Raw genomic sequence first — 27,882 nt, 5'->3', positions numbered from 1 at the left:
GGCTAGCAGTCCCAGTGCTCAGAGCAGATAATAGCACAATTTTTACTCTTAATCCTCATGTTATGGTACTTATTTCTGCCTCCTCACTTTTGCTCTGTTTCTGCTAGGCATCCTATTCTACCATTTTCTCCATTTCGTCTCTCGTTTCCCCACTCCCTTCTCTCAGTTACAAAGAGAAGTTCTCTAAAATAATTAGGATTGGAAAGAGATGCAATTATGCCAAGTATGTTAATTGTATGCATCTTTAACTATGCACAGGGCCAAATAAATAATGTGGCTTTCCTTAGGCTTTGGCTTTTTCATTATTACTTTTTGCGTGCTTTTTATACCAGACCGGATTAGTGTGCCCAACGTAAAAGGCTGTGTGAAGATACTGTATAATTTGGCAGATCTCTGGTAGTTTTTGCAGAGCAGGTGCTTGAAATTGGAAAGCAGCTGAGGGCTAAAGAGATTGGCAATATTGTGTGGCAAAATTAGGACTTAGCAGGTCTATGTTTCTGCCAGTTCCTTTAGCTTCCTTACTTTATAGGAGCCCTAAAACATTTCCAAAATTTAATTTAAAACAAAAGCCTTTAAAAAAACCTCAAACTTTGATTGATGGTTCGCTCAAAATGTGGCAGCAAAGTGGGATGTAAACTGTTTAGGAAAGTAGTTTCCAAAGAATGATCCTGGGAACTTAAGACATTTGTTGGACGTTTCCAGGGCTTCCACAATGAGAATGGCAGTCATGAATGGCAAACCACCTCCTTCTAAAAGGCCACATTTGCCAATCTTTTTCCATAACGTACCACTGGGGGAATACCAAGTACATTTTAGAGCTCATTCTCAATTATGATGCCGAAAAGAGCTGGCCATCCCACCCCTCTCTCAATTGAATGCATATTCTAGAGAAGGCTTTCCCAAACTTGGGTCTTCCAGTTGCTTTTGGACTACAACTCCCATCATCCCTAACAAGCAGGACCAGTGGTTAAGGATGATGGGAACTGTAGTCCAAAAACAGCTGGAGACCCAAGTTTGGGAAACCCTGTTTTAGAGTAGCCTTTGCCAAGCTCTCTAGATCATGGGTAGGGAGCTAGATCTGGCTGACAGGCTAGATCCTAATCTCCCCCATGGGCCAAATCCTAATCTACCCACCTCTCAGTCACCTGATGTCATAATAATGCCAGGGGACAGACACTTATCAAAATTCAAATGAAGTGGCTCACAAACAATCCGAGGGCACCACTGAAGGACACTAGGAGCACACCTTCAAAGAGGTTCCTAATCAGCTGACTGTCAGTTACAAGGGAGCACCTTTGAAGTCTCTGCATAGAGGGGAATGCTACTAAAACAGCAGCATTTCCCCCTCTGCAGAGAAATGAGTTTGGATTCAAAGCCCTTTCAATGCAAACCACTTCTTCTGAAAAGAATTAAATGCTAGAGATAGTGCTTTGAATCCAAGCCACTTCCTCCAGCCCCAAAAGAGAGCTCTCTAGAGCAGGTGATCCCAGCTGATGGTTAGAACGTCAGCTCTCCAGGACTCATTTCTTTGCACCTTCCCCAACTTGTCTTGATTGTCCCATATTGTAGTGGGCATGGCAGCCCACTGGCAGCCACGTTAACTGCAAAGCATGTCAACATTGTATGTTCTTAGATATGGACATTGAAAGATATGAATCCAGATCAGATCATAATAATTTTTGGGTTCCAGTCATGCAGGTATGTTTGGGGATGCTAAGCTGTAGTTTGAGGGGATCAGGTCTTATTGTTTCCTTCCTCCTGCTGAATATATAGCCATGTCTCCTCGTACCAGTTTTGAGGTCTTTTCAATAGCTGGCTAAATTGGGATGCGGGTGTTCGCAGAAGGGATCACATGGTTACGGACCACTCCATAATGATCACATCACATCCTTTTCCTCTTGCGCCCAGAAGAGGAAACACAATCCACCTTGGCTCCAGCTGTGTCTCAACAGCTTAAAATGGTCGAGGGAATCCGCTTTTAAGATGATGGGATTGTACACATACAGAGGTCGGCCCATAATTTTGGGCAAGTTGGCAGTTGTATCCAAAAAAGAATTGCTAAGTGGTGTTCAAATAGCTACTTGTATTCATTATGACTGATGCCCATACTCTTTACTCCCTGCAGCACTGAGACAGTTCTCATGCATAGGGATTCTTGCTGTCCTGCAGCACCGCATATCTAATGGCCAGAGTGGGATACTGTAACCTATCAGCTCTGCCAGACCAGATGATGGGGGGAGCCAATAGTAGCCTGGCAGGATCCTCCCCTTTCCCTTGCAAGGCCTCCTCCAGGTTTTAGGGGGCCTTTGGCATAGTTCCCCTTGATGGTCACCCATCTCTGTTAGTGGAAATATGCAGTAACAGCAACAGTGCTCTAAGCACCGCCAGGTAGATGGGTCTTAAAAAGGTAAAGGACCCCTGACAGTTAAGTCTAGTCCCAGACTACTCTGGGGTTGCGGCACTCATCTCGCTTTACAGGCGTTTGTCTGCAGAGTTTTTCCAGGTCATGTGGCCAGCATGACTAGCAGCTTCTGGCGCAGCAGAACACTGAAACCAGAGCAGCGCACGAAAATGCCGCTTACCTTCCCGCCGGAGTGGTACCTATTTATCTACTTGCACTTTTTGGCGGGCTTTCAAACTGCTAGGTTGGCAGGAGCTGGTACCGAGCAATGGGAGCTCACCCCATTGTGGGGATTCGAACCGCTAACCTTCTGATCGGCAAGCCCAAGAGGCTCAGTGGTTTAGACCGTCTTAATTTTTCACAGTGTCGCTGAAGGAGGGCTGATTTGAGAATGGCAACTAAGTCTCAGCACTTCTTGGCATGGGAAGCTGAAGAAATATAATTTAAAGGTGGCCCAGGACATGCATTCTGGGTTCTGCTGAGGCACTGGGGCCTTGGCACTAACTTAAGGTTGGCAGGTGTTGGCACAAGCTCTCTAATTGCTGTCTTTTGGATCTTGATTGCACACCTGCCTTTGTTCTCTCTCATATCCCCCCCCCCCCCTCTCTTGACATTGATTTTGCACTGACCTCTTTGGAAAGGGACTCTTACAGCCTTGCCTCTGTGAGGCGCTAGTAATGTTTGTGTGAAATGCATTTCTCTTTTTTCAATTATTGTGGGGGAATAATTATCCTATCTTTTGCGTCTCCAATTTGCCATGGTGCAATTTGTCTATCCAATAGGCACTTGTCAAAATGTGGGTTTCTTCTTTCAGTAAACCATCTGTTAAGGTTAAATGCAAACGCTATTCTTTCCACATATGGAAATTGCATTCACATCGTGGTACAATGTGTTTCTTGCTATACTGAAAGATACTTTTTTCTATAATTCTTTCAAGGCTAAACTATTGTTAGCAGTTCACTTTGCTGTTCCGTGACTGGTTTGGGGGAGGTTGCATGTGCTGGAAAGATGAACAGCGTGGGCAGGGACATGTACGTTTATGAGTCCTTTTGTTTGGCTTTGGGGTATTTTGTGTGTCTGAAAGAATCATCAGAGAATAATGGGATTTAGAAGAAAATGCACAGATACTTCATTGACATACCATAACTCTGGAGGTTTCAGATTCTACTAAATTTTTTTTTAAAAAACCATAACCTGAAGCTCTACAGCAACAAAAATGGAACCCAATCCCAGAGCAGATTTTAAGTATTGAATGCTGTTAATCTACCATCACCATCTAGATCTAAATCAGAGTTTCCCAAACTTGGGTCCCCAACTGTTTTTGGACTACAGTTCTCATCACCCCAACCACTGGTCCTGCTAGCTAGGGATTATGGGAGTTGTAGTCCAAAAACAGCTTGGAGGCCCAAGTTTGGGAAAGCCTGATCTAAATGAATAGAACCAAAATTATTTGTGACACATTATATAATGCACACATGAATTCAGGACATTATGTAAATTCTGTAAACAGAACAATTTAGGGTAGTAAGGGTTGGCAGTTGATGCCCCTGGCCTAATGTAGCCATTTGGAAGGTGCTGCTAACCCTTTCCTCCATAACCTGTCTTCTTTCCTGTCTCCCTTCTAGGCTTCTTGAAATTGCTTGGAAGGAAAGGTCTTCCAACAGCTAGGGGGAGCACAACCATCCTTTTAGCTGTTTCCAAACTGGGATTTTGTGGGAGTCTATGGGTTTATAGGAAAAGAAAAATAGTAATCAGTTGAAGAAGAGGGACCACAACTATTAAAGGTGCAGGAGACCTGCTGCACGCTCTCTCTCTCTCTCTCTCTCTCTCTCTCGCCATTCTAGGCAAAGCCAACCTTTCTGCTCCCAGTTGAAGCTTCTGGTTGGCTACATGCACCATCAGTTTTCTTTTTTAATCAGTTGGCAGCATAGAGAACCTGTGAAGCAGATCCATATAAACTACTGTTGTTGCATCTTTCACACTTGAGAAGATAAAACCATGCTATGGTTGTTGCCCATTTAATATTTTTTTTTAATTGTTCACCTTTCAGCAGCTCTGTCCAGTATAAAATAGTACACTTGCAGGTTATGAGGGCAAAAACCTGTGACTGAACAAGCAACAATAAAAAGAAGAACTGAATAAATAACTTATTAAGAGCAATCATTGTGAAAAATCTAATGTATAGCTAAATTAAAAGTCAGTAGTTGGAGAAGCTAGGACCAAAGCCAGCCCCTGAAAACCAGTTTCCTCCCAACTCTCAAGTTACAAATTGAAAATGAAAGAGAGGGTCATGGAGAATGGCATGAGGCTTATGAATATAGAAATGATATATTGGCAGTATGTATGTTTTATTATGAGTTGTGGCGTAGCAAACTTGTGACAAAGGAGGTGGCATCGGTGAAATTGTTGCCAAAGTGTGACAAGACAGGGTTTGAAAGGCGTTGAAGAAGTGTGGCAGATTTTATGAATATGCCCTTCAAATTTATTAATTTTTATCACAACTCCCATCATCCCTGACCATTTGCTGGGGCTGATGGGAATTGCAGTTTAAAACATCTGGAGAGTACTATGCCGGGGAAGGCAATTTTAGAGACTTTCCCAGAAAGCATTGCAATTGATTAACTTTCTGTTTGGCAACCCGAACAGCTACTTAAATTTATAAAATGCTTATATTTTCAAGACATAAAGTGCTGTAGTAGTTTTGTGATCTGAAGATACAAAGCAAAAAAAGTGCATTCATCTTGAAAGTCCATTTTCTCTCTTAATGCTTTTCTGAACAGCTGCCTCAATATGGGTACTGTAACTTGATATATTTTTGCCCTGGTTTATTAGCACAAATTTGTAATGGTTGTTTTGGAAAAAAATGTGCTGAAAATTAATCTGGATCCCTTCACACTACAGTGGTTAGTTCAGCATTACAAAACCTTGAGCATTAACTTTCATAACGGTCTTTGTAAACGTGTGATTTGAGGCCTTAAAGTCAGCAAAACCAAATTATACTTCAACAGTGCTTTCTTCTTTAATCATTTTTCAATATCTGTGCCCCCAGACTGTTCCTATAATACAAATTACTTTGCCAGAATAATGGGGCACGAGCCCATTGGTCTGTTTTTGTAGTTTGGTTGCTGTGGTGATCCTCAGCCTTCCATAAAAACTGGTATCTCCAGGGAAACTGAAAGTTTGCAGCTGTCTTTACCTCCTTGATATTGTATGTGTCTGCAACGCTTTTTCGAAAGAGTCTTAATAACTGCAGAGGCATGCAAAGCCTATATTGAAAGATTATTCACTTGATAATGCCCATTTTTCATGTGCTGGATATATTAGTTACAAAATGCTCTCAGTGAACTCTATAACATTCTCTCGCAACTAGGCCTTTCTCTTTCTTATTGACTGCTATATCTGTAGTGGAAAAGAGGAAACAAGTGTTTTCTGAAACTTCCATTTCCATCTTAACCAAAACTACAGTGGTACCTCGGGTTAAGTACTTAATTCGTTCCGGAGGTCCGTTCTTAACCCGAAACTGTTCTTAACCTGAAGCACCACTTTAGCTAATGGGGCCGCCTGCTGCCGCTGCGCTGCCGGAGCACGATTTCTGTTCTTATCCTGAAGCAAAGTTCTTAACCTGAAGCACTATTTCTGGGTTAGCAGAGTCTGTAACCTGAAGCGTATGTAACCCGAGGTACCACTGTACTTGTATCATCCTTTGAATGATGGTGCATGTGGGTTTTGGTTGTTTTGTAAGCACATATTATTGATGTTTTCCTGTTCGGTGCATCTTCAGAATACAGGCGATGGATTGCATGATAGCTGGCCTAAGTCACTGTGCCGCCTGAGGCAGGGAAGTCTCCGGCTTCTTCCCTGACCTGCCTTTTTGAATTGCTTTGCCATTACATTAGCAGTGGCAATGCTGGCAGTCCCAGACTTGAGGCCATCTTCTCTCTGTGTCCTTTCTCAGAAGGAAGCAGTGTCAGAAGATAGCCCTGAAGAGTGCCTGTGCCGCCATGACATTGGGTGACAGAGATAAGGGATGAGGAGAGGGAGTGTGTGACCCTGAAAGGAGCCTAGGCTTGTTCACATAGCATTAAACCAAGGCTAGCTAACGTGGTTCCCTACAAATGGACTACAACTCCCATCGTCCCTGACCATTTCTCTTGCTGTGTTGTGCTGGTAGTTAGAATCTCAGACATCTGGAAGGTACCATATTGGCTACCTCTGCACTAACTGGTGGTACAGTGGTACCTCGAGTTAAGAACTTAATTCGTTCTGGAGGTCTGCTCTTAACTGTTCTTAACCTGAAGTACAACTTTAGCTAATGGGGCCTCCTGCTGTCGCTGCGCCGTTGCTGCCCAATTTATGTTCTCATCCTGAAGCAAAGTTCTTAACCCGAGGTAATATTTCTGGGTTAGCATAGTCTGTAACCTGAAGCGTATGTAACCTGAAGTGTATGTAACCCAAGGTACCACTGTATAACTTTTCATCCCAAATGTCATTCCCAGTGGAATCACAGACACTTCCTGTACCTTCAGGTTGCTCAATTTTCCTCTTTTTCATGGCCACTGTCACCTGGTGTGTGCTTGAATTTTTAAGAGAAGTGAGAAGGAAGTTAGATTATCTTGTTTATACAGCTCTTGAAGGAAATATGTTAGTACGTTGTGGGGTGGGGGAAGAGAATTTGGAAAAATATGCCCAGTATTCCAAACATTGATAAGTTCAAGCCAGAAAACTATGATTGCCCACTTAATATGAAGGAAGAGGTTTTAGGATAATAGTTAAACTGAAGTATTATTTACTGCTGAGCAGGTGTCTTTCTAAGTTTGCCCGAACACTGTCGCAAGATCCAAAATATCTCATCTCTTTCCTGGAATTGTTTTCATTAGCAGACCTCATCCCGAGCTTGCTGGACTTCTCCTAGACTTCTTCCCTAAAGGGTGTTCAGCCCACACGCCAGACTTTGCAACGGAGAATCGCTCCTGTCTTTTCCTCACAAGGGCTCACGAGGCTTGTGCCTTTGTGGGCTGCCCAGGGCCCATACAACCAAAATCTCCAAACCTGCCCACAGAAGTCTGTTAACAGCAAATTTAGAAATGATGGGGACCATATGGCGACTGAGCTCCGTGGAGCCAGGAACCCCTGATGGCTTTGGAATGGTGGCTTTTCCCAGCAGTGCAGAACAGCTAATAAATACATTGTGACTACACTTAATCTGTGGGCGTCAGGGCATGTAGTATTGAATTGTCAGTGGCTTTGGAATTGCTGTGTGGTGTAGTGGTTAGGAGCGGTAGATTCGTAATCTGGGGAACCGGGTTCGCGTCTCCGCTCCTCCACCTGCAGCTGCTGTGTGACCTTGGGCTAGTCACACTTCTCTGAAGTCTCTCAGCCTCACTCACCTCACAGAGTGTTTGTTGTGGGGGAGGAAGGGAAAGGAGAATGTTAGCCGCTTTGAGACTCCTTCGGGAAGTCATAAAGCGGTCTATCAAATCCAGACCCTTCTACTTCTTCTGTGCAGACTGGGTTATTTGAGGAGAAAATGGGCACTCTGCTGAGGGTTTGGTCCTCCCAGTCAGAAACAGGTTTCCTAGCTTCCCTGCCATTTATGAGGATTAGGCTCAGGAATACAAAACTGTGAACTTGGAAATTAGGGTTCAAATTCCACCTCGGTTCTGAACTCGGTAGGTGGCCTTAAGCATGCCTCTGCCACAACTCTACCCCCACCTGTGAGTGGTAAGGGTGCTCACATGTTATGTTTAAAGAATATATAAGCGGTGTACTCGGTAGTTGAGCTGCACAAATCAGCGAGTGTACACTACACTCTTTTCAGTGTAACATGTGAAGAAGTCTAGAGTTGATTCCTCTCTCACTCACTCTTCTCACTGCTCTTGCAACTCCTTCTTCGCCAGTCCCTTTGGGCCCAAACCAACCACAGGGAGAGGGCCAGGCAAGCAGAGGGTGCTTCTCCATCCCATTGCTTCTGTCACTGCCAGGGCTGCCATACATCCAGGTTTTGAGATCCAAGAAAAGCCCCCAAATGTGTGTTTTTTGGGGGAGATGTTCCCCCCCAAAAGCTCAAAAACTTTGAACAGCAACCCTAACCACTGCTCACTTCTTTGGAGAAGGTGGTTGCAGGCAGCAACAGTAACAAGGAGGAGCAAAGTTAGGGGGCTCTGGGAGTTGGCACTTGGTCCCCTGCCCAGCAGATGCCCATGGCTGGCCATACCATCAAACAGAGCAAGGTGGCTTAGGCTGCTGATTTTGGGTTTTCTTATAAGGGCAGCAAATTGCTGCTAATAATAATAATAGATAGTTGTTGTTGTGTTGGTTGTTATTAGCAACAGACACTGTTGTTTTACTGCCAGGGAGGTGGAGAGGAACTTGTGGGGTTGTGTGTTTCAGGTGCCAAAATAACTTGACCAGATTTGAGTCCTGTGTGCCTACTTTGAGTTTGTGTGCATGATTTATTTATTTATTTTGCTCTGCCACAGATAGCAAAATTCCTTGAGATGGCTCTGCAGATGTACACTATTGCTAACCCCTCACCCCAGCCCTGGCAGTGCCTAGGACATTACTATTTCAAATTTCACATCAGTCATGAACTGAGCGGGTGGGCTTAAGCACATTCCTTTTCCTCAGTCCCATCTGTAACATAAGAAATTATCATCATCATCATCTTATCAACTTGTCTGTGTATAAGGATTACTGAGAAAATGTACACAAAGCACTTGAAATGTTAAAGAGGTACTATATATTAATTATTTTTGGAATATTTATCAAATAATGACCACATTTTAATTGGTTGGTGTGTATTTGTGTTTTTTACAGGTCACCTTACATTTGAATCCAATTTCTTCAATTCATATTCACCAGAGGCCATTGGCATTCATACTGAACTCTCCTGTTCCCTTGGTATGGAAGGTGAAAACAGAAAGACTTGCCCCAGAGATTTCGAGGTTTTTCACTGTAAGTATTGGGAACTTCATGAAGCTTTGTAGCCGCTTCATAATGGACCCTACTCAGTTAGTTGGTACTCCTTTCGAAGAAGGAGAAGGGAAAGTCATGCCGATAGAAAGAAATGTTAACTAGTTATCAGGTTTCAGAGCAAAGGCTCTTGGTGGCTTGTGGAAGCAATTTGAGTTCTCTCCAGTTATTTATTTGAACTTTTGTTTAAAATGGGGTTTATGGCATTGCCCTTAATGTGTTATCATCGATTCTAGTGGGCTTCCTATTCTGAGAGGCTGTGTGGCCTTGTGACAGATCATAAGCCCTGGAAGGCATGATAGGAGCAATGCCAAAGGCAAGAACATGGAAGAAAATGTTAACTAACAAACAACTTTCTTTCTGTGTGGTCTGCAACCAAATCTCTAATCACTTTGAGACAAGCCTCTTGGTGCACAGTGCAAAGTCTTTATTATTATTATTTGAGGATTTGTTAAAGGTACAAAAAACTAGGCCCAGGATGAAGTCATGTATGTGCTTCTCAAATACTGGCATGTTGCTCCTGGAGAAAGATCCAGCTATTACCTACTGTTTTGTAAATCACTCCTTCACAGTTTGCCAGGACATTCAAATTTGCTGTTTGTAAAGCTGAGCAGACTGGTTGTTTGGATTGCATTTTTAGGCTGTGATATCATGTCTCATGGTGTGTCCTTAAAGCTTCACTATTTAACATCCTAATTTCGGAAACAAACATTACTGTTGCTGGTTGTAGAACAATTGCATGGGGTCCAGTCCTGCTTTATAAAGCACAGCCCACAATATTAAATAGGGCAAGCGATGTTTATCCTGAACTGGAATGAGAGAGTGCGTTTTCTCAAATTGCATCTGGAACCCAGCGGACAATCCAGAATGTAGTAATGAGAACAAATGTTATTACCACATGTACTAAACTCATTGGAATGCAGCTTATAGTGTAGTATTACACTATTTCTGCTATGAGCATGTGGGACAGAAAACTCTGGTTTGGGGCAGCTAATCTGGAAGAAGAGTTGTGAAGTGGATATTGTCTTGTGAGCTGAGCCTGAGACCCAGCCCAAATATTGGCGGGGCAGGGGGAATCACATTGCTCAGTCCTTCTGGTGCTATACTACAGGATTCAAAGATCAGTTTAGTGCCCTGTGTATCTTGACCCTGAGATGGTCATTTGATCCAGAAGTGAACTATTCTGTAAGTTTTTGTTTCTTGCATCTTTCCCTTTTCCCAATATTAAGTTCAGTTTACTACACACTTCTGTGTCAGTTTGCAAAATACATGTGTGAATAATATGTGTGGCCAGTTCTTAAACACATAGAAAATTTCTCCTTACTAGCCAGAGTGTTCAGAAATGTCTACCCTCAGGCTGGATTGTTCTGTCCTCACAGTTCCTCCAATGTCTAGGATGCAGAATTATTCAAGCTTACTCTGACCCTTGTACTGAATATTTTCTTGCTTGATTGCCAGACTTTCCATGCTACTACATCCTGGAAAACATAGTATTTTGAATCCTTGCACGTTCCCGGTTTTATTTTTTTAATTTTGAAAAAAAAGTCCATTGTTTATAAAGAGAAATATGTGTGTCTTACATGATGTACTAATGTCAGAATTATTGTGTCTGTCTCTATGGAAGAATTTAGCTGGATGATTCATAGACTTTCTGGCTTCTGTTGCTGATGTAAAAGGACATTGCTTTTTCATTCAAAAATGTGAAGAGGTTATTTTCCATCAAAAACTCAATATTTTGAGATGAAGCTTCTCCTAATAAAAAGATTATGAACTAAAGGACCTGTACTAAAGGATTGAAAGAAAGGCATTCTGGAGCAACTGGCAGCCAAATTAAAAACTTTCAGTTAAGTTGCCACATAACAGTATGAGAGCTGTCTTAGTGGAAAGCCAGTCTCAGAGGCCATCTGGGTACCTCTCACGAACCTCTCAGCTAGCTTCTCCCGTATTTTGTCTCTAGCATCAAATAATCAGAGAAATCAGCTTTGAACGTGGAAGTTCCATTTTTGGTTATCGTGGTTAATATCAATTAAATGATACAGTGTTCAAAGCCCTTCACATGCATAGGTAAGGTAGGCCAGTTCTTTGTGGCCTGATTTTCAATGAGATGGTCAAACCTGTTTCTGGATGAAATTGTTCCAAACTGCAGGTGGGGGCTCACATAGCCATGTGATCATCTCACTAAAAAAACAAAACCCTTTCACGTAGATTAGGGCTGTCATACATCCAGAATCTCTCGGACATAACCAGGATTCGCCTGTTGGAAATGGCAACCTGGAAGTGTTGGGTTTTGGGGGCGAATATCCTAAAAAAAATAGCTCAAAAACTTCATTTTCTTTTTGGAGATTTTGCAAAAAAAAAAAAAAAAAAAAGGCTCTACAATTTTTGTATCTAGGTGCCAACTGTAACATAGATGACAAGAAAAATGGCTCTAGGCTAGCTTTTACCCTCTGAGTGCAGGAATTTAGCGAGCGTTGTTTGGTCCTGCTCAAAGAGAATATAAGACTATGTTCTGTCTCCACTGCTGGAGGCAGCATGCCTCTGAATGCGTGTTGCTGGGAATCTCCAGTGGGGAGAGTGCTCTTGTGCTCAGGTCCACCTTGTGAGCTTCCCATGAGCATCTGGTTGGTCACTGGGTGGACAGAGTAGTATACTGGATGTGGACCTTTGGCCTGGTCTAGCAGGGATCTTCTTGTATTCTCAAAACATTCAATGGCTTGATATCCCCTCCGTGACATGCTTCAGGCGTACCACCTTCTGTGAGAACTAAGCCTCATATGTTTTTGTATATTATGGAAAAGATAATTTAAAGCAATAAAGAGTGGGTGAGGGGGTGAGGAAATGGGCCGATAGGAGAGGGTTAAGAAGCCCCCTCCTCACTCCACTCTTTGGCCAGAGTCCCCCTTCAAATTGTAACTTCAGCTGCTGCATTATTTCAAAGCAAAAAAGAAGAAAAGAGTTATGAGGAGGGAAAGAATCAATGAACTACAGTGGTACCTCAGGTTACATACGCTTCAGGTTACATACGCTTCAGATTACAGACTCTGCTAACCCAGAATAGTGCTTCAGGTTAAGAACTTTGCTTCAGGATGAGAAAATAAATCGTGCTACAGTGGCGTGGCGGCAGCAGGAGGCCCATTAGCTAAAGTGGTGCTTCAGGTTAAGAACAGTTTCAGGTTAAGAACGGACCTCCGGAACGAATTAAGTACTTAACCCGAGGTACCACTGTATATGTAATTCCTCCGTTAGCGATATTGCAAATCGTATCTTTGATTTTTCAGCGACATTAGTTCTTATACATCTTTTATTTGTATTTTTATCACCCATGCTTGTAAAATCTTTCTCAGGCACTTATTATCCCTTTTGTGCGTCCTCTGTGAATAGACAATGTGGAAGAGGACTGACTAGAACTACAGCCTGTCGACAACTGTACTTTTGAATGTGATTCACGAGGGAACAAATTCATAATGATTTTGGAGGATTTTTAAAACCTGTTTTGCATTGAAAAAAACTGGTATGTGCTTTAGGTTCGTTCCTTCCCCTCCACAGCCCCTCACATCTTGTTAGGAAGTGAGTAATGTTCTCTTCTACTAGGGGGATTAATTTAATAGCAGGAGTAAATCACTGTGAAGGGTAGATTGTTTGAGGTCTTTGGTGACTTGTTCATTCAAGCAGTGCTGGAAATGAAACACACGCACACATACATACAATCCAAATTGGGGTGCATAGGATTTCAGCTTTAGCCTTATAGGAACCTAGGGGGATTTATTTCTGGGTAGAAATGCATAGGATTGTACTAGTTCACATGACAGAACACTGTTCCATGACAAAACACTTGGTTCCATGCTGCCTGTTCACCTACTCCATTCCTGTAGAAATTACCACTTGGAACGGGGAAATATCATTCATATTTGAGCATGGAATCACCTGATCCCTGTAAACGGGATCCTGCTTGAAAGTAGGGTTTGGATCGCAGGGTTTATATGCCTCCATGGAACATCTTTCAGAGCCTTCCGGAATTTTGCCAGTTTCTGCCTTATTTCTTCCTTGAACTTGCTTTCTTGGACTTGACTATACAGCTGCAAATAAAACGTTTTAAGTGTGTTGTAAAGTGGGATATACAAATGTGACACTAGATGGCGACAGTGAGCTATGGCAAATTCTATTCAGATTAGACTTACACATTTACATCCAAATTCAATGTATTTTTCAAAACATTTTTTAGAAAAGCATTTTCACAGCGTTCTTTTAATATGTGTGTAGATTCCACCTTACTTTCCAAATCTCACTTGGAGCAGAGGTGGATGTAAATGTGTAAGTCTAATCTGAATAGACCTACTGTAAAACAACACGGGGAATGCATGGCCAAACTGAACAAGCCTCTGCTGTTCCCATGTACCACTTTAACCACGTAACCTGACCCTTTGCCAGATCAAGGATCTATAATGTACTGCATTCACATACCCATAGGAGGCCAGTGTTCTGGCTTCTCATCCAGCTGTGGCAGATTTCTTTGCCGTTTAGCATTTCAGTTAAAAGAAAAGTCTTTGCACAAGGAGGAAAACAATTAAACATCTGATGCAAAGTGGTTTCATTAGCGGTGCCCTTAAACCCTAGAGATACTCGAAGGCAACAGGGGAGAAAGCCATTCCTTTCCCCCTCGCAGGTTTTAAATATCTGCAACCTGCTGTTCCGTCCTGGAGGGTAAGGGAAATCCCAGCCACACTATTGCTAATTCCTCTCCCTCCTTTTCCCCCCTGCTTCAAGCAAGTTTCCGCATGAAGGTATTGGCAGGAAGCCATGCTTTTTTCTTTTTTATTCTAGTGTCGAAGAGGTGGCCTTTGCAGGTGTTACTCAGCTGGTGGAAACTTTTGCTTCAGGAGGTAGCCCTTTGACTTTCATGGCTCGAGATCTTTCCTGCTGGAATGTGGCTGTTTGTTATGGAAACTACAATGAATCTTCCTTAGATACTTCATGCAGTCCGTAGCCACAGAGACATTAGTGGGTTTAAACATTCAGCAGAGGGCATGTGCAATGGTTTACTATTTTGAACATTCTTGACACAAAGCCAGCGATATTTATTCAAAGGCCTTTGTAGCACACTCTTCCCCCTATGGGACCAGGGCAGGTTACATGCAGCTCAACACAATTAAGCCATGTAACTTCCTCCATCCCCAAAGGTTGTGCAAAAAAGTGCACCTTGACTTGACATCAAAATGTAGACAGTGGACGCTCGGGTTGCAAACGTGATCCCCGCGGGAGGCACGTTTGCAACCCGCAATGCTGTGTCTGCATGCATGGGTCGCGATTCGGTGTTTCTGCACATGCACAAAGTGTGATTTAGCACTTCTGCGTGAGCACCAAAACCTGGAAGTGACCCATTCCGGTACTTCTGGGTTTGGCGTGGTGCGCAACCCGAAAACACACAACCTGAAGCGTTTGTAACCCGAGGTATGACTATACAGAGACAAGATGCACCTAGGAGGAGAGGGCTTTCCAGAATTTGGGGACCTCCAAATTTCGTCTCTCTCTTACACCCCCCCCCCCCGCATTAGCTTCATATATGTTGTAGGCCTGAGGACTGTGATGCAAGTCCCTACATGTCACTAATGTCATTGAGGTGTCATTCATGAGCATCCCTGCCATACCCAGAATTCTGGATCAGGGCATTTGGCTGCATGACTAAAACATCTTATTCCTTGCTCATGAGTATTGATTCCAGAAAGGTTATGTACAAGGGCTTTTTCAGGGTTGGGTCCCTCAGGATGCAGCCCTTTGAGAGGTGTGCAATCTACCATTGGTTCCTAACTCTATATGTTTGCACAGGTAAGTAATCCCACTGGCTTTAAAGGGTTTGCTCATGGTGCGCTTGGTGATCCAAAGCACACACGCGCTGTGGCAAAGAATGAATGGTTACTCTGCTTAAGGCTAGCAATTAAAAGTCCTGTATCCATTTCTAGAAATATAAAGTGAAGCTGTGTCATTATTTCTGGCGAAGCCCGCTTTGCTTCCTTCTCCCAAGAATATGTTTCAGAAATGTTGGGCCCTTGCCATGAAACCACAGACCGCTCTTTGGTGTGCACTGGATTTTGGATGGCTGTCAAAACTCACTGAAAAACAAGTGCTATTTCTTTTCCTGTGCCTAGTATTTAACGGGAAATCAGGAGGCTACATTTCCAATCACTTGTTAAATCAACCCAGATGTGAACAGAGCACTAGGCTAAGAAGAGAAGAGGGTAGGAAATGTAGAGCTAGTGATAAAACGTGAATAAATAGTGACCTTCATATGATTTCAAGTCAAAGAAGAGGACGGGACAAGTTTGTATGTGAATAATTTTATGGGATTTTTAAAAAGTTCCTTTTGTGTCCAAACCAGAGAGTATTTTTTTTTCTTAATTCATTTGTCAGTTCATTTCTTCCCACTACCTTATGCTGCTTTAGAGTATGTGGAATTGGCTGTTTAAATTCCTGTTTAAAGTAAAAATAATTCCTGTTTAAAGTGAAATTAAAAGCCACTTTCTTAGGCCACTAACTATGGTCATATCCAGTGTTTGTTCTACTCAGAATAGACCCATTGAAATTAATGGGCATCACTAATTTCCATGGGTCTACTCTGGGTGATAGTTAAGTCTGCTACAACCCAATATTTTGAATATCTCCCACTAAACTAAGGATGCCAGAATGGAAGGTGTTGTTTATATAAGCACTTCCAACTGGGATTTTATTCTGCACTTGGATTCATTAAACCAGCCTAGAATAGTCGAATAGAACTAGGTGGGGAGAGGGTTCATGGTCAAGAAATTATGGGCTTGTAATTATGTTAGGTTCCAGTTACAAGTAACATATGATGCACTAGTTTTTTTTATCTGCTTTAAAACACACACACACAAATAAACGAAATAAGCAATTGTTGCTGACTGATGCACTGAAATTATCATTGCCCCAAGCATTTTTACTACATACTGCATGTTCAGAATATTGACTGTCATGTTAGAAATATGAATGTGACTAGATCAGCGTGCCTCTTTCAGTGCTATGACTATAAAGCACTTACATATTTACATATGTAACAGACCATTTACCACACACATCTACGCATTTTGATATATGGTAGATCTCTCTTTACACGCAGCAGGACAAATGAGACAGCCAGATTACCAAGGAGTTGCCTGCGCGTCACAGTAAGCTACCAATTGCTAAATCACCATCTATATCTACATCAAATCCACCTCAGTGCCAGGAGGAAGATGTTCTCTCCCAGGAGTGGAGAACATCTGGACAACGTATGTTGCTGAACTACAGTTCCCATCATCCCTGACAGTTGGCCAGACTGTCTGGGGCTTATGGGAGCTCAGGGTCTAGTAACAAGCAGAGGGACATAGGTTCTTCAGCCCTGATATGTCTCTCCTTATTCATGTTTACTGGGACCTCCAGCCCCGTCAGATGTTGCCTTAGTGCAGGGCTTGCCCACCTTTCTGGGGTCAGTGGACGCACTTGGAATTTTGAGAAAGTGCCATGGACTTCCGTCACAAAATGACCACTAGGCTTGCTGACAGAGAGAAGCTCTTTGCCCGTCTCTGTTTGGTACAGCAGGGAGGGAAAGGTGCACAGCCCTAGCATCCACTGAAATGTGGGCAGGGTTAAGGGATGTTTTCGATGTCTGAAAGGCTGAGTGAGTACAGTCAGAATCTGAGCATTGTTCATGCATTGTGGAGTTTTGAGGGGATATTTCTTTTGACTTTTTGCCGGTGCTATAAGAGCTACTGGCAGACACATTGGCACCCATGGACACCACATTGTCAACCCCTGCCTTAGTGCAACCACCTGCAGGTTTGGGTCATATGACGCAGTACTTCTTGGGAGCTGGAACAAATCAGATATTCATGAATGTTCGCACTGGACTTGTTCACTTAACATTTCTGTAACTTATATAGAAAATCAACAGATTTGCTGCTATTCTGTCAACACAAACAGTTGCTCCACTTTGGTTATTTCCCCCCTTCTTTGCTGGCAGAAAGCACTAGGCTGGTCTCTTAGTTTAATTAGATGTAATAATGAAGTAGAGATGGGAGGATGAGCAGAGATAACATAAATGGAGGTGACAAGGGGTGGGAATTGGATTACAGAAAGGGCCATCTTGAATATTATATTTGTTGCCCCTCTCAAATGTAGTGCTTGGGACACAGCCTAATGAGGTCTCACTTTGTCCCTGATAAGGGGATCTGTACCTTCTTGAGCAGGCTTTTGCTCATCAGATAACTCAAGCAGAAAATGGCCTTGGCAGTCATGCAAGAGCAAATCTTCTGTTCATCTGCATACTTTAAAAACCAGATTATGGTAAGGAACATAAACAACCATAGAGTCAAGGGCATAGATTATTCTGTCTCTTTCTGGGGAAATTAAAGAAAAGTCAGCAACAAACTCCAGTCTGGTATGAATTTATGATATCTAGCTGCTGGGGGGGAAACATGTGCTGGTTTGAAATAAACTTTCTTTCCACAAACATTTAATTTAGCTTTTTTTGTCTTTTCAGGGATCTACAATGAGTTTCTGGTTAGTGGAGGGAGAAAGTGGTAGATCATGGAATCCTATTAGTTTTAATTCCTAACAGTCATTTCGATATTGTTTCCCTTTATTTCTATAGCTTTCTATTCAGACTGGTTATGTCTGTTAAGCAACCCACCACCCATTCCAGCACCCATTTGTCATGTGTATCTCAGGAAGTTTCTTCACATATTTGAGAAATTTTCTTTTCTTTCACTTTTACTTGTCTAAGAACTGTTTTGGTGACCCCATGAGATTGTCACTCTCACCTTTATGAGTGCCATGGAAAGATCAAGGAGATGGGGTGGTCAGATCCTGTGGAAGAATGGGAGAAGCTTGGGGAATGGGAGCTTGATGACACAGGTGAGGGTCCTAGTGGGATGAGGGGAGTGAAATTGGGACCCCAATAGGTGTTCGAGTGAGGCAAGAAGCCTGTGGTTTAGGGGGTGCAAAGTTGGACCTTGGAGATGGCGCACCCTCTGACACATATCTCTTCCCGTGGCACCTTCCTCCTGCCAGTGAGGAGACTCCTCCTTTGTAACAGGTGACTTGAAGCAAATCAGATACTGAGCCGCTGATGAAACTGCCTCCGTCTCCCAGGACACCTCAAAGACCCAACACACTTGAAGGAGTGCCCAGTTCCTTGCCCCCTTTTGAGACTCCGGCCACTTGTTGCACTAAGAGCTATGGCCACCCTGCTCTTCAAAAGAGAGGTGCGGGGATCATGTCACTTGCTGGATCAGTGTCGTAGCTTGAGTTTAGTCATGCACCAATACCTCTTTACACATGTTCCTTTGTGCAACCTGAACTTTTCCTGTGCACTGATTTGATTTGTACTTTAAAAAGCTTTAACAACTTCAAATTGCAACACTTGGAATAAAAATCCAGCTTGCTTGGCCTTTCAGATACAGCAAAGTCCAGTCTATGTGCCCCAGTTATTGGAAACTGGCCAATCCAAGGAGATGTCACAATTCCTTGTGGGTAAGGAGAAGTTACCTACAGAATTGTTGGAAATCAAACCTGGTTTCAGCAGCGATCATGTCTTAGGGGAGGGAAAATGCATTTTAGAAACCTCATTGCCACAGTTAGCTGAAAAGCTCAGGCCGCTACATAGGAATGGGGAATAAAATATAAGAATAATTCCAGTTCTGTGTACAATTGGGAGTGAAGCGTAGCATAGTTTGAAAGACAAAACCTTTCACCCTGTGTATGTTTTTAAAGTGTCTCTCTCTGCTGTAGCACAAGTGGAGCTGAAGCTGCACACAGCAACACAGAGGGATGACAAAGGCTTGTCAAATGTTGGAAGCACCATGAAGAACAGGAAGTCCCCAGTCAGCAGAGGTGTTAAGCACATCAGCTGAATTGAGGGAGACATCTAGCAGCAGGAAGAATACATATTGTCCCCAAAATTGTGCATATGAAGCCCATCAATTCTGGTCGGGTTGTGAGACTCTTAAGATCATTTTAGTGACTTTATTTCTTTGTAACTCTTCCATTTTGGGGTAACCACTTAGCAATGTTCTGTTTGCATTGATAATAGGTCATGTTTTGAGAGCACAGCATCTCATAAGTATTAGGCATATGTTAACAAAAGGAATAAGAAGCACAGACATACTCATCATCTCACATTACTAGCTAAAGAGGTACCCATGGAGCTAAGAAAAGAGTTTGTGTAGAAGGACTGCTGTTAACGTGTAGTTTTTATCACGTTAGTCATGTTCAACAGAATCCATTTTTTCCCAGTGGATTAATATTTTCAAAGACCATCCAAAGGTTTCTGATTCATAGATTTTTGTGTCAGCAAAGACCAGCCAAAGTTCTCCGATTTAGAGAATTTCTCGTCTGCAAAGGGTCAGCTGCCTCATTTGGGAAGGAGAACAGTTTTGGCCAAAAGATCATTCTGAGAAGATCAAATGAGTCAATAGGAAAAAGAATAGGGAGGAAAAGCAGAATAGGGAGGTTCTTACATGAGCTGTTTCCTGTGTAAAAACTGCCTTATCTGGAGCTCAGTGTGATGACTGGTGTGTGGTTACATTTGGTAGGTGCATCATGTGCTCATTTAGAAAAGTGAAGATGGTGCCTCTATGGAGTTGGTTACAGTGATTGACAGAGACATTTTCATAACTACAGGCCTTGGCAGAGGGGTTGTTAGCCAGCCACCTGACTTGGCTAGGAGGTTCATTAACCTGTGACCCCAAAATTCAGTATATTCCCCCGCAACTGATGCCAAAGTTTTGTGCTGCCAACTGAACAAGGTTGGGTTTTGGGGTGTCCTTATAGCCCCCAGTTTGAGTGTCAGTTACTCAGTTTCAGGGGTGGGGTGGCACAAAACACAGGGTTCACAGCACAACACAGCACTAAACTAGCACAAAACTTTGGTTTCAGTTTGGGAGGGGATCCTGAATTTTGGGGTCACAGGTTAATGAAGCCTTGGATAGGTAGTCTGGAGGTGAACACAGGATCTTGCTGAATTACAGAATGTTGGGCTCCAGCTGGGAAGTGAAGTATGTTAAAATTCAGAGCCCCAGCACACCATAGAAGGGTTCTCTCTACTCTATTGTTGTATAAGCTCCCTCATACCTGTTTACTTGGCAGGTGGGGGTTCCAGACACAAAACATCCCACTGACTGCACATCCCACTGCCTGCACTAGACCTGGATTTGAAAGTTCATTGAGATTGTGCTTCCATGCTGTGGAGTTCACAGGTCTCTCTGTCTCCTGCATCCCTCAAAAAGGAAGTTTCATCCTCCCTCTGTTACTGCAGATTTCCAAGTTTGCACCAAGTGCAAAGTTCTCTATCTCTTTGCCAGCACACGGTTTCACAACGGCATACTCTTGGGGTGATAGCCTAATGTTGAGATTCACAAAATAATTCCCTGAGTCGTTTTTTCGAGCAGGTATTCAGCAATGCTCCTCTGCCGTCACGTGATATCCTCCTCGCCTCTGTCAAAAGGTGCTCAGGAGCTTAGCCAATCCTTAAGCACCTTCCTGTTATTTCAGGCAAGTCCAGTTGTTGGCTTTGGAATGCTACCTTCACAATTCACGTGTACCTTCACGTCCTGGATACTTTGAGAGCAGCCTCACTCTCCTGAAACAGATCCGTTCTATAGAGGAAGCAGTTAACGTTTGACGAAAAGTGGTGAAACAAAAGTGACGGCTGCCTTTTCTTTCCCTCTCTGGAAGAGCTTCTTGAACGCAGTCCAAAGAAAATAACGTGCTTGGCTCATTGAATGTAGCCTTAAGCCCTCATAGTAAAACTTTGAGACCTGGCAGGCACAGCTGAGTCCTCCTTTGCTCTTGCTTCCTCTGCTTGATTTCAGACTGCAACACTTCGTGCATTTTTTTTTTTTAAAGCAAGCCATATGAAGCTTTAATTAATTAGCATCAGTTAACCTGTAATTCCAGGTTGGAAGCAGCAGCAGCACTGAGCCACGCTGACTGTGCATGCAGGAGTTTTCTCTCTCTTCTCCTTAGTCTTAAAGGGCAGGTGGCCCTTTAAATAGGGTGAAATGAGAGGATCATGTGCTCAGTCAGTGTGTTGCAGTGCTGTACTTACAGGCCAAAAACCAATAGTTCCTTCTGCCAATCTTATCTTTAAATAGACAGGGCAGGTACTTGGGCTGCCATGTCAATGATGGGCAGCCAAGGGTGAGAAGCAGCTCAGGTAAATGAAGCAAGAGATGAGTAATCACCCCACAGAATTATTATTTCCAAGGGAGACTTAATCCTCCAAATGTAGGCAGAAAGTCCTAGCAAAATATCAACCAGAGCTTGCTCACTTAGCTCGGAAATAACTTTGCCAAAATGCACCCTCGGATTTCAAGCACTGAAGAATACACTACTCGAGAGAACACACCAAACTGATTGCGACATCAGATTTTTAAAAGGCAGCTCTTCTAGGCAGCAGCAAAACAAATATTTCAGTTTTGCTTTCCAAGTGGACCGCGTGGTTCCTTCTGTATGCTCCCTGTGAAGAGGTGTAGGCTCAGGTAACATAATACAACGCAAATGTTAGATGGCATTTTGTTAAAACCTTGTTTGCTCTCACAGATTGCCCTATACAGGATCAAGCTGTTATTATTAATGTGTGGTTTATGCAGCCAGCATAACTCCCCCAGAGCCTCAGGCTATAGCCGCATGTAGCCTGGATCTCTGGATGCCTTAAGGCTACTACTTGATTTGTTTGCTTTCTGTCTGATGCTGTAGCAGAATTTGGACATACTCAATTGTTGGGAGCTGCCAGGTCTAAACTAGAAAGCCGTGGGCCTGTTCATAGCTACTGTGCGTGGTTAGCTGTCAGGGCTTCAGCTTTGAGCAAATCCCCTAGACAGTAAAGGGCTGAGGTTCTGGACCGACTCTGTGTACTCAGACTAGATGTTGACTCTTCTCAAGAGGACGGACTATAAAAGACTTCTTCTTTATGGTGGAATTTTGGCTGATCAGCTACCATCTCTCTAGCAGGTTCCAACTTGACTGTTGTCTATGGATCAGTTTAAACAACAGCCCCCTTCCCCAAATACACATTCTCCTAAACTTTGTGTTTGGGGTATTTCCGGTGCCAAAATGCGTGATAGGGAAAACCATGCATGCTTCCCACTTCCCTCCTGTTATAGAAAAGGCTTCCTACATGATAAAAGTCCTGGAATATGTGGAATTGAAACAAAAGCTAAACTAATTATAAAAAGGAAGAAGTGTCACACCATGTTTGAGTGGGGAGCTCCTTGAAGCTGCAGATGAGGCAGGTTGACTCATGTTGCATACCTGGCAGTTCTCTATGTTGGGATGTAGACCTGCACGTACCTGTTCCTGCCATGTGGTCTTCAGGCGTACTTATGATTTCTCCCCACCACCACTCCCCAGTAGTGCAGTTCCTTCACAGACCCCCACGCCTGATGGCAGCTACAGAAAATGAATGGTTCACCAAGGCTTCCATTCCAGAGATCTCTCCGTAAGTGGAGAAATGTTCACGCCACACCTTGTCGGGGCTTAAGAAAGACATGTTGAGACTACCAGGTGATGCACTGCCAGAAGATGGTTTAATGAAACAGTGACATTTGGAGCCCTTGCTTTATAGAAGACAGGGTATACTTATGTAGTTTCCCTTGTTAAAATGATGCATGAAGCGTTACATCAAATAGATTTTTTGTTGTTTTTTTAATGACATGTTTTATGGTGGTCGCATGACCAGCGGCAGCAAATGAAAGGAATCATCGAGAGTTGAAACAGAGGTTAGTTTAAAGTTTTTGGAACTATTCTGGCAGGAGGCGACGGGTTCTTAAGCTGCTTTCTGTGATTTGTCTGGGTGAAATGAACTCTTGGGATAAGAGGCATCTCTTCACAAGACAAGCTGTACAATAGGGCCCCAGTGGAGACGACCCATAATAATAGAATGCTGGATTCTTATTTTTAAAAAATAAGTTCACCAGTGAAAGCTCTAAGCAGGATTGGTCATATTTGGTCATTCTGTGCCTAGTATAGAATTGGGAGTATTTCACACTTGACGTTTTTCTTAGGCTCAGGGTCAAGCTATACTTTACAAATACGTGTAATGTGCAACATCATTTCTCGTTGTGCGTGTTTAATTACAGCTGAGTTAAGAGCCCAATTTGTCATCAGGAATGCAGGACACAGAGAGCAGAGATTTATCCCTTCCTTCCCCAGCTATGAACACCACCCACAAGCATGGCTACAAAGCTTTTTAAAACAAAACAAAAAACCCCTTTCCTTTGCTTCAGTTTATGGGCATTTGTCAATAATAGCCAGAAGACCAGACAAAACAGCAGAGTGATAATATGCATTAAAGAGGTCGGGTAAAAATTATTAATTATTAACCAAACAAACATGGATCGTAAAAATGCATATTCTGGGACATCATTTGTGAATGATAGATATCCATTTTTAATGGCTGATGGTGTTAATTAAAAAATTAAATTGAAATATCTCTTTAAACAAAACCTGACACTTAATTGTGTGGAACTATTTTGTGCTGCAGCAACATCCAACTTTTTTACAGTTAAAAAGTACCCTGCAGTTTTGTGTAAACAATGCTTTGCTGAAATGTATCTATTGTTTAAGAATACATCTGTGTTTCTCCAGATGAAGTCAGCCAAGTGTTTTCAAATCTGTTTGCAACATGTTGTTATTTGGAGCAATACACAGTTGACATAGTTGTCCGGGAGATATTTGTAACTGCCGTGGCAAGTCAATTGGTCAGGGTGCTTATGAAAATGTGTCTTCTGAAACAAGCACATCCCTCTGTCTTCCTTTGTCACTTCTGTGCTCTGCTCGATCAAAACAGGTCCTACTTTCCCACTGAAATAAGTTTCCTATGATGCAATCCTTCACTCTGTGAGATTTGACAACATGAAAGACAACTTATCTATTTTCCTATATTTTCTTCCTCCAAGATAGGATGGAGCTGGATTGAATAGCTCATAAACTGCTGAAAACGCAGGAAATGAGCTCCCAGTATAGCTTTTAAAATAGATAACCCATGTGCCCTGTGTATAACCTCCTTTGAATCCCATATCTGTGTTTAGCTTTTGAAATAAGTGATCCACAAAGTGATAGTCAAGTTTTAGAGGGCTGCTCTGGTGCCCACTACCTCCCAGTACTTTTTCAACCCTTTCTATTCTGATCCAGCTGTTTGCTTAATCCACTATGAGCTAAAAGTTTATACCATTTGAGGATCACTTGGCTGACAGAGATGCGAAGGAAGTGACACGTTAGGTAGGAAGCAGTGAAGCCCTCTTGTGTTGTCAGCAAAGCAACATATAGCCTAATAGGGCCTTTCTGGCATATCTATGCCATCAAAAAAATTCTCTGTGAGTGGACATCAAAATGTGATTCAATATAATCCATTGTGAGTGGTGCACACAGAGGCAAAAAATACCTCCTAGCTTCACATATATGCTAGTGAAGTCTGAGCTGACGGTGACCGACCAGGAAATGGATTTTGGATTCATGGTGAATAGGTCAATGAAAATGTCAACCCAGCTGTGAAAAAGGTGAATTCCATGTTAGGAACCTTTAGGAAAGGGGCTGAACATTGCTGATATCATAATGCTGTTATACAAAACTATGGTGTACTTAGAATACTATTGTCATGTTCTGGTCTGGTGCCGTATCCCATGGAGAAGGCCGGTGAGGTTAGAAATTGCAGGACCACAAATAGTAAACAACTTTCTCCAACAAAGGTTGAGGGCAGCCCAAGCCATTTTAAGCTCTTGCTCTCAGACTACCTCTCTTTAGGCATTGCTGTTAACCTTAGATTCCTAAAGGGCCAACCCTCTGTCCTGAAGACTGGTGCTCCTCCATTGTATACCTCCCCAGCTGGTGTGCTGCCAGAAATTGAGGTCCTATGCAAGGTTCCTTAGTCCAAAGGGAAGAGTGCAGACTCTGGCCCTTAAGATATGGGAGGCTTAGTGGTCTCTTGACCTCCAGCAGCAAGCTCTGGAGTCCTCTACCTGGTCTAGTTCTTTAGCAGGAGACTCTTCAGCCTCAGAGCCTTGATTGTTTCTGATGGGGAGCTAGATCTGTAGCTGATACTTTTCAAGTCCCATCCTCTTCTTTTGCATGTAGTTTTCATTACATAAGATACTGCTCAGTTTCACAGTACCTTAAAGGCCTTCTGAAGTGGGATCTCCTGTGTCCCTTGAAGTAATGAGTGAAAATATCTTCTCTGGACCGTCTTTGTTGAGTAGTATATGTGTGCTTTTGTTTTGTTCGTTGGTTTAAGCATATGGTGGAGGAAGGCCTATGAATAATCTCTAAAAATTTGGCTTACATGTTTCAAACCCTTACACAACTTTGTTTTGGTCAAAGTAGCAGTGATAGTTTTTCCTATTTTCAACAGAGCCTCATCCATACGACAACACTTTTGTTCTTCATCACTATCAACAAGACAAGGGAATTCAATCTCATGTTCTTTGTTGTTACGTTCCGTTTAATGTGAAAGCGCATTGTACAAATGGTTCACGGTATTGCCTATTTAGCAGATGTTACGGAAAGAACCCCTGTGAGAAATGGATTTTGGTGTGACAGGTTTAAATGACTTTTTGTGGGGGTGAGAGTTCTGCATCATGTGGATGTCGCATTAAAAAGGTGTTTCTATTCTCCTCAGGTATCAGCAGGTTCCATTGTGCAGTTTGAGAAAGAAAATTTCTCCTTGTCAGCAAAAATAGAGGAAAAACCTCTCCCTCAAGGAAATAAGCATCTGCTACAGTGGGCGCAAAAGGAATATGGGGCAGTAACATCTTTCACTGAACTCAAAATATCCAGGAATGTTTACATCAAAGTGGGTGAAGGTAAGGGTCTCCAAACTAGTAAGATTGTACATGGGGAATTGAATTGCAATCATGTCCGTTTTTGAGAAAGCATTCCCCCATACACAATTCTTCATGTCATAGTGGCTGCAGACTCATTATTTGGATATTAGGACTGATCCTAGCTTCTTCCTTCCAATTTGCAATTTGTGACCACCAAGGCAGATTTCACCTTGAGCAATTCACACTAAAGGTATTATTAGTGTGGTGTCAGTCTTCAGTTAGCTACCATATTGCATTGTTGCCTGCACTTTTCTGCCCGTTCAGATCAGCTGGTCTTTCCCTTTTATTTGTCTACTCTCACATTTATTCTGTACTCTCACATCTATTTCTGATTCGCCATTGCTCCTTGTTTTCCTACCAAAGCTCTGTTGCACAAAAGGATTTCACAAAGCATTAATTAGTTAACAATAGTTTGAAATCCACTACAATTAACTTCTTGTTCCAGTTTCAGAGCTGAAACTTTATCTCCTTTCAACATTTGGTAGCTCCTGGACAGTAATCCCTTTGGTTCTCCATTATCCTAGACTTAAACCTTTTCAAAAAAAGCGTTCCAGCTGGGAAGAAATCTTACCGCTGATGTATAGCCCTTGGCAATAATAATTTATTGAGGAAAGCTGATACATGATGAATGGTTCTGATATATTCATAAAGAGTGTCCTCACATTGTCAAGCCAAAAGCACTCAAGATTGCTCCAACTTTGGATCGTGTTGGCTGGGAATCTGATAGTAACACCTAATTTGTATAGAATGAAGCAAAACACTCTCATCCCTATTAAGACAGAGGTGTGACCCAAATAAACTAGTAGGGTTCAGTGTACAGATCTTGGTTGCAGGCAAGCAAGTTGGCAGCATACATAGAAGACAGAAGTATCTATTACTGTATTTACATTACAAAATTCTAGTGCATTCTCTGGCAATTGTTCCTCCTACTGTCTTCCTATCCACATCAGATACCATGCTATTTACCATTCCTTACATACTATGATAGGAACTTCAATTCAGTGCAATAAAGAAAGCCATTTAGCTCAGTCTTGTCTACGTTGATTGTCAGTAGCTCTCCAGTGTTTCCCAGCCCTACCTGGAGGTACCAGGGATTGGACTTGGGCCATTTTAGATATAAAACATGTGCTTTACCTAGGGTTGCCATATTTCAAAAAGCGGAAATCCAGTCACAAACGTTGTTGAGATTTTCCCAGACATGATTTACGCCCGGACACTGTTTCTGATGGCCGAATCCCAGCTATGTCCGGGAAATTATGGACGTTTGGCAACCCTAGATTTACCACTGAGCTATGAGTCTGTCCTACAGGTTGGCTAAACAGTATGGAAGTTAGAAAATATCGGCAATATTTGATCTCAAAGAGTTTAAATGAACAATTGAAAGAAACTGAAATGCTGTCGAGACCCTTGCTTGCTGTTGACGGTATCAGAAGAGATTGCTGAAACACGTAACACAAATGCAGGAACTATTTCTTTTTTTTAACGATTCACCTTAGAACCTGTGTTCCTCTTCCTGGAGAACTCGTTGGCAAGCCATTTCTCAGTTTTACAATAATGACGTTACTAGTACTGGCAAATTACATTTGCATGGCATCTTTATGTACATTAGTTTGAGTTCAGCATGGTCAACCTCGGGATCAC

General features: G+C 42.6%; 1 protein-coding gene and 1 long non-coding RNA gene across 4 annotated transcripts in view; one reads left to right on the top strand and one right to left on the bottom strand.

The window, feature by feature from the left end:
- The window catches only part of TGFBR3 (transforming growth factor beta receptor 3), a 131,998-nt gene that overhangs the window by 68,472 nt on the left and 35,644 nt on the right, over positions 1-27,882 (top strand). For all 3 annotated transcript variants that reach the window (XR_014565394.1, XM_083743345.1, XM_083743346.1), the window contains exons 4-5: positions 9,218-9,355; positions 26,037-26,220. Coding sequence is in view for 2 of the 3 variants with exons in the window: in XM_083743345.1 (XP_083599471.1) it covers positions 9,218-9,355; positions 26,037-26,220 (322 nt within the window). In the remaining variant the exon portion in view is untranslated. The remainder of the gene's footprint in view (positions 1-9,217; positions 9,356-26,036; positions 26,221-27,882) is intronic.
- The window catches only part of LOC310846662, a 131,377-nt gene that overhangs the window by 86,402 nt on the left and 17,093 nt on the right, over positions 1-27,882 (bottom strand). The gene's annotated exons all lie outside the window — the stretch shown is intronic.

Source organism: Podarcis gaigeae (genome assembly GCF_964106915.1).
Source record: "Podarcis gaigeae genome assembly, chromosome: 6".
NCBI lineage: Eukaryota > Metazoa > Chordata > Lepidosauria > Squamata > Lacertidae > Podarcis > Podarcis gaigeae.
This window is presented reverse-complemented; position numbering and strand designations above follow the sequence as displayed.